The following is a 14,111-nucleotide window of genomic DNA, read 5'->3' on the forward strand; positions in this document are numbered from 1 at the left end:
CTCAGACACATACATACACACAACACATACAGAACCTACACACACACACACTCTTGGCGCTCATCTCAGCATTCCCCGGCCTCGCCCTGCCTCCTGACCTCAGACGAACCCTTGTCAGCAACTTGGACAGGAACAGGAAATGAAAGTCAAACATGGAGGCATGAGGCAGAAGCACACTCATTTAGCATCCCAGCATGGCAACTTCTGCTTTTCAGCTTTATGCTCGGCTTATTATGTTAACGAGTAAGATCGGAAGTTCTACAACCCTGTGTGGAGTCAGATGGAGAGAACATCCAGCTATTGAACCAGGCTTGTGGACCAAACCTCTGAAATAGCTATCATGCTTGTGGACTTGGCCTCTAACGTAGCGAATGTATCAGGCCAGTGGACCAGGACTCTCAAGTGTCAGGGTGTGCTGTTTCAGGCAGGAGGACTCAGTAGTGTTGTTAACTGATACTTTATTCCACACGATACAATACATGATTGTAATATTTGATTTGGCATACGGTTGTGCTCGCAGCAGCTCCCTGCCGCACCCAACGGAGACACCGTCTCCTGAGACACCGTCTCGACATCCGGGCAGAGAGCAGCGAACGCATTCCCCCTGAGGAAGAAGAAAAAGAAGAACCAGACAAAGGGTGGAGGCCGGGGAGGCGGAGGCCGCAGGAGACCGATAGCATCTGTGTCGCACTAGCAATGCAAGTGCCAGGATCCCTGCTATATACCCCGCCCTATTAGGAAGGTGTGCCTTGACGCGTGATGACGATTTGCTCGTGACGCGCTAGGTCTCGCGTCCCCTGCATGAACCAGCGCTGCTTGTTTGTGGAAGAAATAAACGCTTCCGTGTCACTTTCAGTCGATGTACGGCGTCCATGATCCCTGTGCAGATTCACTTCAAAAATGAACTAGCCAAGAAAACTGTCAATGGGTATGGGCAGTTGATGAATAGCACCCCAGAAAATATGAGGTGTTTGAACGTAAATTTACGGCTCTCTACTCTTTTTCTCTACTCTGTTCTCTAGTCTACTGTTCTGTACTACTCTACTTTGTTACTCTACTCTGTTCTCTTCTCTACTATGTTCTGTTTTTCTTCTCTATTACTCCACTCTGTTCTCTACTCTACTGTTTCCTATTCTGTTACTCCACTCTCCTCTGTCTTCTACTCTACTACCATCTTTTCTCTACTCTGCTTCTACCCTCGCCACTGTTCTGTTCTCTCCTTTGCTAATCTGTCATGCTACTGATATGAACCCAGGCTTTGTTGTTCAAGTGTCCCTTAATTGGGGCTCTGCTGTTCAGTTTTCCTGTGATTGGGCTCATTTCACATTGTGCATCGGAGTAAATAGTATTTGAATTTTAAAACGCACCTCTTGGGTGCAACATAAAGGGGAATATTTAATCCCAGCTTTCTAAATGAGAGGATATTATTTTCTTTTGGGCTGGTACGTTCTGCATATTAAAGAGGGATAGAGACTTCTAGATCATTGCTCTGCTTCATCTGTAGACATTGGAGGTCACTGGGGTGGTGTGCTGTACCGGCACAAAGGACTGGAGCTAGGGAGCAGAGGAGAAGACGAAAAGAGAGTGGAGGAGAAGGGAGGGGAGAACAGAGGATAGGGAAGAAAGGAGCGGAGGGGGCGGCTGAGAGAAGACAAGAGGGGAGGAGAGGAAAGGAGAGGAGGGAAGTGGAGAGGATACGCGAACAGGGGAGGGGTTGGAGGAAGAGAGGAGAGGAAGGTGGAAAAGGGAATTCAAACAGCGGCCATGAACAGCCACATCATCTTCACAGGAGTCTGTAACACAGATGTTTACCTCGTACATGAAGACAGGCCGACCCTGGCCTGTCTTCAGGCCAGGGTCGGGATGAAGAGTCCAGGGTCAGGGGTCGAGGTGGCCAGGGTCGAGGTGCGTCGAGGTGCGTCGAGGTGCGTCCCCAGAGGGACACACCTCGACTGCCAGGGCAGCCTGTCTCTGCCTGGCTGCAGGTCAGCAGGCGGGGGGATGATGACGTAAAGATGTCACCAAGTCTATGTTTGTCTCTCACTCTCCAATCAGGGGGATGATGATGATGATGGCGAATTGGTGCTCTGTCGCTGGGGGTTAACGGGCGTCATCAGGAGATCCGGGTCATCAAGTCAGGCAGGGTGGTGTGTGTGTTTATGCATGCATGCATACTTGGGGAGGGGGGGGGTGTTTATGTGCATGCATGCATGCATACTTGGGGAGGGGGGTGTGTGTTTATGTGCATGCATACATGCATACTTGGGTGAAGGCGTGTGTGTGTGTGTGTGTGAGCGAGCGAGCGGGTGCTCAGGACTCTTCCTGACAGTCATATACCCAAAATTAATGAGCACTGCTTTGTTTTCCAGTGGAGGGTAGAGGGGTGTGTGGGGGGAAGGGTGTGTGGCGCTATCACAGGCCTCTCTCTCACTGTGCTCCTGGAGCAGTAACGAGGGGATAGGGATTCAGAGGCAGGAGAGGAAATAAGGGAATTAGCGTCTTATCCACAGGGGAAGAGAAGGAATAGGAGGGCTGGAAATGAGGATAAATAAGCTCCCGTAATATCTCACCTAAGGAGGTCCCAGAGAGGAGGTGTGTGGAGGAGTACTGGTACTGTTTGATCTTCACACACACACACACACACATGAGCACACACATACGCACACACACACACACAGCTACGGGAGTTTCTCCTGCCAGTAATATACTTTCCAGCGTAAAGGACTTTTTACCCAGAGTGTGTCTGACACTGCGGACTTCATGTGAAACGCAGCATTTCCCATGTGGGATGTTGTTGTTTTAACGTCTGTTGTTTTTGGGAGGACAATTCTGCCCTCTCTCCATCTGTAATGCTAACAGTGACAACTCAAATTTAAAAAACATGTTGGCCTGGTCGCTAGTCTGCACCTTCTCTCCCCCTCCTTTCCCCTTTCCCTCCCCAGAGCTTCCTCTCCCTGGGGTTTAGAGGATCCTTGTTGATCAGTTTAAAGGCTGCCCCCTACTGGCCTGGCACCATCCCTGTTGCTCTGTCATCACTGATTCAGTCAGCATGTTGGCATGCTCAAATCAGCCTGCATCAGAGCTCTGTTACATCACAGCTGCATCACCAGAGAGGTGAGCTCGACAGGGCCTCCAGGGAGACACGTTGTAAGTGAGACGGGTCCGTTCACACTGACAACCTACATTCAGGCCGCTGTGATCTATCTGCTGTCTGACGTGAAGTGACACTCATCCAGTTGGTGCTGCCGCAACATTCAGCGCTGATTTACATCACTGGACCTCACAGGGAGAAGGTGTGATGGGAAGAAACATCTGTGGCTGCTGTTTGCGATCATCAGCGCTCCCGTTGGCTCCCCTTTATGATGGCGTGGAAGGGAGGGGGAAAGAACAGGGTGAGGAGGGAGGAACAGGGGGAGGTGAGGAGGAGGGGGAGGAGGAGGAACAGGGTGAGGTGAGGAGGGGGCAGGGGGAGGTGAGGAGGGGGAGGAGGAGGAACAGGGTGAGGTGAGGAGGGGGCAGGGGGAGGTGAGGAGGGGGAGGAGGAGGAACAGGGTGAGGTGAGGAGGGGGCAGGGGGAGGTGAGGAGGGGGAGGAGGAGGAACAGGGTGAGGTGAGGAGGGGGCAGGGGGAGGTGAGGAGGGGGAGGAGGAGGAAGAACAGGGTGAGGTGAGGAGGGGGCAGGGGGAGGTGAGGAGGGGGAGGAGGAGGAACAGGGTGAGGGGGGGGTGAGGTGAGGATGGGGGGGACAGGGTGAAGCGACGTGTGACATCTGCTCGCCAGCTGAGCACCTGTGTGTTAACTAGGATCTCCCAGGCGAGCGTGCTCTTCAGGGAGGAGAAGAGGAGCAGAGCAGGCTGGTATCACTGTCCCCCCCGTCCCCCCCCCTCTCACACCGCCCCACGCTGCCCCTCTCCCCCTCCCACACCTCCCCCGCCGCCCCCTCTCTCCCCACCTGCCGGAGCAGAGATCACAGTCAACTACCCCCCAGGGAAGACTGTGATCTGTCTGGCTGCTGCTGCCTCCTACAACCTGGGCTGGCTGTGCTGGTACTGTGTGTGTGTGTGTGTGTGTGTGCGTGTGTGTGTGTGTGTGTGTGCGTGTGTGCGTGTGTTTATAGGTCAGAGCTGGTTATGGCCAGGAATGTAAGCCTCCAGCTCTCCTGTGTACCATGTGTGTGCGTGCATGTGTGGGTATGTGTGTACTGTAGGTGAATGTACATGTGTACACTCGTGTGTGTCAAAGTGAAGTCCATCAAAAGGCTGTATTCTGTTTGTGTGTGTGTGAAGGGAACATGACAAAGACCCGGAGCTGTTCTTCAGGACTCTGCTCAAGCTGAAGAACAGAGGCCTGGCCTTTCATCTGTCTGTGCTGGGGGAGACCTTCACCGACGTACCAGGTACACACACACACACACTTTGACACATCAACCCCACACACAGATCCCCTACACTCAAACACAAACACAGATAAACATACACACACTCACTCTACACTCACACCTTACACACACGTACACACACATAGCCGGGTCTCGGTGGTGAGTGAGTCTAGTTTACAGATGGCCCTTCATGTTCCGAAGCAGCAGAAAAACTTGGTTGACTTTTCACTCACCTTAGAAAAGTGTTGCCAAGACATCACGGTTAGGCCGGGCGGGTGTAAATATTACGGCTTTAAACGTAATTGGTTATGAGATTAGATTAAGGCCTAAGGTCACCTGACATACAAACACATTACACTCTTGGGAAGGGTTTTAATTGATAAAACACACTTCCCATTAGGATGTGATGATGCTGTAATGACTTTGGGACACTCCAATGTATTTACTCAGGACTGTTAAGTTAATTAATACTCCCCCTCTAAGGCCTTTAGTGGAGCGGGAGTTACAGGAAACACACTCTCTTATATTAGAATGTAAACTTTTATAGTAGCAGAGAGGCCCTAAATCCTGCCTCATATTTACTAATTACCTTTATGATTGCTTGGAAGGCAATCACATTAGGATCATTTTAATCTACTCTGATTTTCCTAATAGGGTCATGGTATTGATTATTTTTGCTCGCTCACCTGTTTTTCCTCCTCTCATATTGTCGGCTCTACAGTATATCACCTACTCGTATATCGTATAAACCCTAAAGCATTTTTATAGTAAGTAGGAAAACTTGCACAATTTTACTTTCTCATATCATTACAATCCTTAAGCCGTAAAGTAATTTTAATTGGAAAGAAGTATAAATATTTTTGTGAAAAAGTGTAGGCTACACATATAAATATTTATTTTGTTTTCTTGGCTTTCTGGGCCTCATTCGTCTGTCTGCCTGGCTGACCTTTTCTCTTGGCTGTTGTGTCTGTTGAGACATCTTCATCATCATCACTTCCTTAGCGGGATGCCGAAGCATGGCTCTTGATAGTCCAGAAGGCCACAGCAGATGGATCCTCAACGACATGCACTCCATCACATTATTTCTCTCAATTTATTCGCCATTCAAAGTGAATTCTTTTTCTAGGGGAATCGAATTGACTCAAACTCTCAGGTCTGTGTCAGCGGATAAGCAGTTCATGAAGTAAGCCGCTGCCCTGGTTTGTAGTCATGGGGACAAAGGCCAGCAGTCACTGACATTTTTCAGCTGAAGACATATCAAATAATACTCTTTTATACTCTATCCAGGTCATGAAAGACAGCTATTGTGAGATATACAGTCACCTCCTTCTCTCTTTCTCTCTGCTCTCTTTCATACCCTCCCCTCTGTTGCTCCCTTCCTGTCTCTTTCTCCCTGCCATCCTGGATGCCCCTCTCCCCCCTCCATCTCCTCTATCTCCAGATGTCTTTGCGGAGGCCAAGGAAGAGCTGGGTGCCCATGTCCTCCACTGGGGCTTCCTGCCCAGGAAGGAGGACTACCTGGGGGTGCTGTGCCAGGCAGACGTGGTCGTGTCCACCGCCAGGCATGAGTTTTTCGGAGTGGCCATGTGAGTCCCGCTCCTCATGGCGACGCAACAGCGACGCAACACGACTCAGTGCTTCTCAGAGCATTATGCTAAACACCAAGTCAATGTTGTTTATGAGGAATATCGATACTATGCAGCCAATTATACCAGCTTGGTAGTGCTGTTGGTTTTCTGCCATTTCTTTTTTGCACTTTACGAAGCAGTGTCAGAAAACCGAGCCCACAGAAGTGTGGATTAATGCACCAGGCAGGTTGAGTTAAACATCACCCCGCTCCCTCCTTCACCTCAAGAGAGTCCAGAGTTGGGCCTCAGCGATCCGACCCCCTCGCCCCCTCAGCGCCAGACTTCAGTCACCTTTCTGGGGTGCGCTTGATGTGTCGGGTGAGACGCTCCTGGCCAGGGTGGAGCTGGGACAGAGAGAGAGCTTCAGTGGAGACGGGCTGTGATCCTGCTGCTCCCAGGGGAGGATGGAGGGAAAATGAAGCGTGGTGCTAATTCTGGCTGCGGAGGAGAGTGTCCTTCTGAGTGAGAGGAGGGGTCTCCCTCTGGGGGAGCCTTCCACAATCATGTACTCTGCTTCCTTTCATCCCAACCAAGGGGAGCTCAAGCACGCAGGCCACCCACTGAGCTCTATTGATAGTACTGTGTGCGTGTGCAGCTGTGTAAGTGTGTGTGCGTCTGCGTGTGTGAGAGAGTGTTTGTGGAGATGCGAGAGAGGCGTAATGCGCGTGCGTGCGTGTATGTGTGTACACGTTCGGGGTCTGGACGTGTTTTTCAAGGTACAGGCAGGGAAACACGCCACGGATCGATACTAACATGGGCTCCTCGGAGAGTTGACGCTCAACAGACGAGCTCGTCATCCCTCTCTACAGCTCTCCCTCACACCTCTCCAGCAACACTACGGGCTGGCACATTAGCTTTAGTAATGACTGAGAACAACAGCAGATAAGTACTCGCCCTCACTCCAGGAATAATGCAGGCCTCTTGAGCCCAACGGAAAGAGCAGTCCGGTCATGTGGCCCAACGGAGGTGTCGCCAAAGTGTTTCATCCTCATTACAGTTGAATGTGGCCTAATCTGATTAATCACGGGCAGGCGATTTGAGCAGGCGCTATGCATGCCCTACAGTGAAGAAGTCATTTAGCAAAAATGATCAGCTAATTATATTTGAGATGAAAAGCCTGATAACCATTCGGGCGCTTACGCATCACGGCGGTGAAACGGAACTGAGCTTGATGATCGCTTTCATAGATCGTGCTGTCAGGCGCATAGATCGTGCTGTCCACCTGGGAATTAGCACAATCTTCACAGCTGTGTTCTGGAAGGCAGGACTGAGTGCTGTTTGATTACAGAGCGTGGACTTCTCCATCACTGTGCTTGAATGTTACTGTCGGTCCATTTATCAACAACGCGCTGCCCAGAATCGAACTGTTGCTGTTCCAATAAACGTACTGTAACTGCCTTTCACCTGTTTGGGGAGGATGCGGGTGTAGTGTCAAGGCCAAAACAACAATACTCTGTTGTAATTACGTTTTTTTATTAAAAGATGTTGAAGTAGAGGAAATGTATCTCTTTTCACCCCAGCGTAACATTGCAAACTCTTTTTACACTATGTTTTCCAAGTGAAATAAAATGAACCTGGGAATGATAATCTGGCTGTTTAAATATGCATGTCTGGAGCCAGCGTGAGAGATGGTGCACCACGGTGATGGCGAGGAGTGAGATTGAAGAATCATCAAATATGCATGTGCCGTTCCACAAAATATTTCAGAAGCTGTGTGTTTAGGAAGCCTACTGTGGTCAGTGGGTGTTCATGGAAGTGGAATATGCTAGAGAATTGCTGAAACTTTTTTTTCTTTGTCACTATTCTCCAGTGATAGTTGCAAAAATGTCATCAGTCCTCTTGCGGTTGTTCTCAGAAAAGACCGGAGGTTGGTCCTTGTCCAGCAGATATTTTCTCATCCCGGCCTTTCTTTTGAAGGCTCCAGTTATTCAGAAATGTGCATGAAAATAAACCAGTGGCAGAACAGTGTGACATCAGACTCAATTGACTGCATTCTCCAGCTCTACAAGGCTCAACCAATTATAAGTGGCAGAAATGTCACGCAATTTCTTTTCTTTTTTGTCGGGCGAGAAACAAACACATTTTGTGTGCCTTTCCTGAGATTGAAACATACATTTGTGATTGAAACATATATTTCTGGCATATTTTTTATTTTTTGTTGGACCAATTGTTTAGAGGATCAGAAACCCAGAATATTTTCTGTTGCTATTGATATGATTGCATGACAAACTAAATGTAATTGCAAACTAAATGTGTTTAACATTGTTCCCCTAGGTTAGAGGCTGTCCATTGTGGCTGCTATCCTCTGTGTCCAAAGGCCTTGGTTTACCCAGAGATATTCCCAGGTACTCTTTCCTTTGGTTTCTATTTGCACGCTCGTGATGAATAGTCTTTCCAGAACAGGACAGGAGTCTCTCACTGAACTGTTACGTCGACATGAAGAAACCTCTAAAAGAATGTGACCTGGATTTACCTGCTTTTAAAGTCTCAAACTCTGTCTCACATCCATTATATTTGCATAGCTAATGGTAACCTTTAAAAAGAATACTAGCTCAATTATGTACAACCTGCCCATCAGTGTTTAATGCATTTTTTATGATGAACGTGAGCTGTCAACGCTTTGAGGTTTCTGTTACATTAATGATGCAGCACTTCTCTTTTCCCCCTCTTTTTCTCCTTCATACTTTCCTGTGTGTGTGTGTGTGTGTGTGTGTGTGTGTGTGTGTGTGTGTGTGTGTGTGTGTGTGTGTGTGTGTGTGTGTGTGTGTGCATGCGTCTGTGTGTATATGCTTGTGTGTGTTTAGTTGAGTATCTGTATGCCACTCCAGAGCAGCTGTGTAAGAAGCTGCAGGCCTTGTGCAGAAGACCTGATGTTGTCAGGAGACATCACGTTCAGGTAACACACTCCTCACAGCCTGACACATGCAGGAACACAATCAGTGTCGGACTGGCCATCGGGAGAAATGGGAGATTTCTTGAACGGCCGCTATGGCCATGGCACTATGCAAAAAAAAAAAGAAAAAAAGCCTAATAGTTTACGCTCACTTTGAGGATGGCCTGCATACCCAGCAACTGTTTAACTGGAGCGATCCAAAATCCAAAGGGTGGGGATTCCCCCCGTAAACTTGAACGGTGCACTTGTCTGTCCAGTTTACAGATCGCAGTTGGTCAAAAATCTATCGTTTTCCGGGTAAGCCCTACGGCCAATTCCATGGAGTGGGTGCGGAAGCAATGAGATTGCGTGCAGTGTTTTAAAAGTTGTTTGCAACCGGTGCCATATTCATTTTTAGATACTGTATTAGATCAAATTTTGTTAACAGTCTTCGATAGCACTGCATTATACTTTATTATCATATAGCCTATTTGTATTAAGCAACTGTACACGGGTCGCGGGCCGGTCTGGGTTCCAAAGTCCTGGGCTGTTTTTGGGTCCCAGTCCGACCCTGAACACAATCCCCACCTCCTGATGAAAGCAGGAACACATGAACACTCTCCTGGTTCGTTTTTGTTTGTTATTTATTCAGTTTTTCTTTTGTCATGTTGTACAACCTCCTTCTGTCCTGACCTCTATCTTTGCCTTCCTCTGTCCTGGCCTCTATCCTGGCCTCCCTCTGTCCTGTCCTTCCTCTGCAGGTTGACACCAGGAAGTACTCCTGGGCAGCATTGAAGGAGGGCTTCCTCAGTCTTCTGTCTGGAGGGGAGGAGGACCTTCACCCTGACCCAGTCCCAGATCCATCCTGACTAGACCCTGACCCAGACTTTAGAAGAGGACTGTGGAAGAGGAGAACCTTCATCCCTCTCCTGGAAGCCTCTCTGGAGCTGCATTCTTACTTCACTCCATAACAGGCTGAAGGAGAGGGACTGGAGGTAGACAGAGAGTCTACCAAGTGCTGGGAGTTCGTCATAGTTGATTCACTGCCACAAACCTGTGGTGGCTTCCAGCACCTCCTCTCTTCTCTCCTCTTCTCTCCTCTTCTCTCCTTGCTTCTCCTCTTTTCAAATCAGAACCAGTCCTCTTCTGGAGACATTGTGCCGACCCTGTAAATGTCCCCCTCATCTTCACGTGCGAGAGAGAACCTTTTATGTGTGTGGTTTCTAGAAAGAAAAGAAATGAAAAAAATCTAAAGGAAAAACGTGTAAAGGCTTTCATGTTTCCCAAAGGCAGTGCCACCTCACATATCCGGTCGGGGCCATTTTTATCCTCTGTTCTGGAGAACGTGGGGCTGGAAGGGACTCTTTTTTTCTTTCTTCTTCTTTCTCCTCCTCCTCCTTCACCGCTGCCGACAGACTGGCAGCCAAGTTGTGGCTGGAAGTTCTGTTTTCTGTGGCTCCACCTGGGTTGCCAGGTTTGAGGGCAGAGGGCCTGGAAAGCTGTGCTTGCTGAAGTGCCTTAGCAGACTGGCTGCAGGGCTGCTCCACATCTATGGTTATGGGTGGCTCCTTTACCTCATACTTTTGTTGAGCCATTGATGGCACTTTCATTGACAATGCCTATATTCTCTGCAGTTTATTTCTCGTTTTTTTCCTCTCATGTAACAATAAAGGTCAACTTAAATGTATAATCTGTTTGTAGACCATGTATTTGTGTCTTGATGGTCTTTGGTCTAATTCCGTTCAGGGGAAGGTTTGTCATGGGTAGGATCCCAGTGCCGCCATACACTAGACCATAGTTTATATATTTAACCACCTTAGCCTGTTTGGGGAGACCTTAAAACCACTCTTTAAAACCTTCCATTCGGGAGTGAAAAGGTGGAAAGTGTGAAACTAAATGGCTTCCTACTGTAGTTGTGAATCCCTTTTCCTGCTGCTCCCCTCCTTCCTCTGAGCATTGCTAACAGCAAACTGAATCCCTCATTCCTTCGTGTACCCTTGATCTTTTATAGAGAACTCGCGAGAACAGACTGAGGAGGAAACGGCATCCAGACAGACAGAGAATGAATAGATATGAAGGAAAACACAAGAACTTACGATTGAAATGAGAAGTTGTGTATGACACTATGTATGATGCTACTAGTGTGACTGTGCTGAAGCAGGATGGGAGTCTGGAGTCTAACATTACCAACCCAGAAGAACCCTATGAACCAGAACAATCCTATGTGTGGTGCTACTGGAGTTGTTAAGGGTATTCTGGGTTGATACTGGTGTTTAAGGGGAACACAGGCACCCAACTGCCTACCCCCACTATGGAACACAACACTGGGGAGCAGCTTGGAACACCCCGACCCCCTGCAGAGACAGGCTGGGGGAGACCCTTCCCCCATCTCTCGCCTCCTCTCCTGGCCCATCATTAGCTTGCTCACAGATCACTAGGTGCCTATGCTAGTGACAGAGGATGATGCAATGGTCCATAGGGGTTGAAACAGACTGAAAATACCACCAGGGGCCACAGTAGTCCATAGGGAAGGAGATCATCTCAGAATTGTATCGTTAAACCAACTAGCTTATCTTTATCACCAGGATATGCCTGCCCTGTGTTTTGGTTTATTTTGTTTATTTCATTTTGGGAGAGAAAAAAAACCTTGAGCCTCCACTTTACCTAAAGTCCCCTGCTTCTCTCCAAAGGCAGCCCTTCAGTACACAGAGCAGCAGAGTTGAACCATCATTTTCATGAATTACGCAGCTCTAAATACAACATGACACATCGCGGCAATTTACCCCTAACATGTATTCTATCTGTAAAAATGGCCGTCCAGCCATTTGAAATTGAGTTAATGGATTTCAGCAGGGGATACGGTCTTTCCTGGTTTGGAAGAGTTAAATTTCTAAAAAATTGTGGTTTCATTAGCGTCTTCTTCCATGTTATACCATAACATGGAACATATCATACGCCTATGTGGTACCACATAGGCATATCATACTCTGTTGTTGCTATCCTGGCTGAAACACATCTGACACACTAACCAACACTTATGAAGCTATGAATCTCCCATTCTCTATGATTGGGCATTAGAAACTAGGGGACCATGAGCACTAATGCAGTTACATCACAACGTGTTGCGTGACATGTTGAAGATTACTCTCATCACTCCTCATGCTATTTTCTTATCAAATCAGGCTTTGTCCGACTAACCCTCTCACCGAGAACTCATCCACTTATCACTCCCTCATCAGACACAGGCAGGCCATCACCTGGCCATATCTGCTTTGTGTGGATATTGTTAGTTTAATCACCGTTCTGAGAAGAAGAGATGATTAAACAACAGCCGGGCGCTCCGATGGTCGGCTCGTTTACTCCAGGAGGAGAGGAATAAAAACGATTCACACGCCACAAAAACAAATGTCTTTTTTGGCAGACAGTCAACTGTCCAACAACACATGGCCCCAGCTCGGACAGGGAAAACAACTCCTAATGACCTGAGTGGAGGGAGAGAAAGCCAGAGGGACAGCCCTGCCAGATGACCCCTTCAGCAGATGTATGGACGGCATACCGTGCTGGACCTGCAGCAGAAGTGGGTCAGGCCTTGGAGGGCTTAGCATGCAGAATCACAAGTGCACAAGTGTCATTGGGCCAAAATGTGCATTATGTGCTGTATGGACAACTTTGGGTGTCTGCCAGTGGCCACATGACCATTCTGCATCAGAATAAAAGACAACAAACAGGACACACACACACACACAGGCACACACAAACGAAGCACAACAAGACCCGGGTGGTACGTGATCGTTTGAATCTAGAGTAGGTACATGAATACCCTCGCACAATGGCTGCAGTACTAGCACAGTAAGTGGCACTCAGTCAAGTAGAGTGATGTCTATTCCTCATCCATAACGCTCCCCTCAGCGCTGTGACTGGGACCATTGACTTGTAGGACTCCCACAACAGGCCTGGGTCGCGACCTGACGTCGCTGTTAACCCTGTCACAATGCAGTCAGTCTCCTCGTTGCAAAATGCCACCCCACTCATAAAGCTTTTACAGCGCAGTCCATAAAACACTGAATGCATTAAACCTTTTCATAGGCTTGTTAATAAACGTTGCTTTGAACAGTTGGTGTCGTGTGAACGGCCGGGTGTTTACTGTATGGCCTGTCTGTGTTGCGCGTGTGTGTGTGTTTACTGTAATGTGTGTTTGCTGTCTACCTCAGGGCTAAAAGGCAACTTATTTCAAACTACTTTCCCCAACTTTGATATGTGTCTACAATGAAAATCCCCACAGTGGTTTAATCTTGGAAACCTCCACACAAGCTGGTTGTGTGCCCCACCCTTAGTTAAGCTAATTAGCCAACAGCGGTTATTGGGGCCTCCCAGTTGCTGATAAGCCACTGCACAGCCATCGCCACTGCTGTAGCCGTTAGTTACACTATGTTTCCAGAAAAGCCTTTAAAGCAAACTTTTAGTAGGTAGCTTCAAACCATGTAAACCATGTAAACACCCTGGTCCAGGAGAACCCGACAGAGCGCAATCTCTCCTTGTCTTGGTGTCACATTTCAGCTGTTGTCATCTCCTGTTCCCTCTGCTCCTGCACACAGCCAAGTGAGAATCATTCTCTCCGGTAATTAAAGCTTCTTTTTTGTTCTCTCTTCCTCCCGTAGCCGGGGGTTAAAGAAAGGGGAGCGTTTCTTAATGTGGAGGCTGCCTGATGAGTGCATCATCGTAGCCGGGGGTTGTGAATGTCTAGATTGTGGCCGTGAGCCGTGTCTAGTTCACTCATCTCAACCTCACAGACAAATACACTTTTCTAAACCCATCAACTATGGCACAATCATTTTGTCTTAAAAGGCTAATACTGTCTGCACCCCCCCCCCCCCACCCCCCCCCCCCACCCCCCCCCCCACCCCCCCCCCCACCCTCCACAACAGAAATGACTATCCTGCAGATCCGTTTGTTGACGAGGATAATTGCCGAAACTGAAATGAGAATTCAATATTTTGGGGGTAAACAAAACTTTTTTCTCCGTTCCTTTGGAAGATGGAAGTCGGAGCAGGAAAGCAAGAGCGTCCGTTATTGACAGAATTTGAAAGTAAGAAACTGTTGGTTTGGGGCCCTTTCTGGAAACTGGTGGATTATCAACAAAGAACAGCAACATTAATTTCACGCATCAGGAGCAGCCCTGGTTGAGTCCTCCTGGCTTCGCGTCTGTCTGATTGTGGGCTGAAACAACACCTCC

The 14,111-nt window shown here is 48.3% G+C and overlaps 1 protein-coding gene across 1 annotated transcript in view; it reads left to right on the plus strand.

Moving 5' to 3' along the window:
- Window positions 1-11,130, plus strand: part of gtdc1 (glycosyltransferase-like domain containing 1) — a 29,962-nt gene extending 18,832 nt beyond the window's left edge. The window contains exons 6-10 of the mRNA XM_062457251.1: window positions 4,287-4,396; window positions 5,820-5,964; window positions 8,281-8,351; window positions 8,811-8,902; window positions 9,640-11,130. Of these exons, the coding sequence (XP_062313235.1) occupies window positions 4,287-4,396; window positions 5,820-5,964; window positions 8,281-8,351; window positions 8,811-8,902; window positions 9,640-9,747 (526 nt within the window). The 3' untranslated portion in view covers window positions 9,748-11,130. The remainder of the gene's footprint in view (window positions 1-4,286; window positions 4,397-5,819; window positions 5,965-8,280; window positions 8,352-8,810; window positions 8,903-9,639) is intronic.
- The last annotated feature ends 2,981 nt before the right edge of the window (window positions 11,131-14,111 follow it).

This window comes from Osmerus eperlanus, chromosome 3, assembly GCF_963692335.1.
Source record: "Osmerus eperlanus chromosome 3, fOsmEpe2.1, whole genome shotgun sequence".
In the NCBI taxonomy this organism is placed as follows: Eukaryota; Metazoa; Chordata; class Actinopteri; order Osmeriformes; family Osmeridae; genus Osmerus; species Osmerus eperlanus.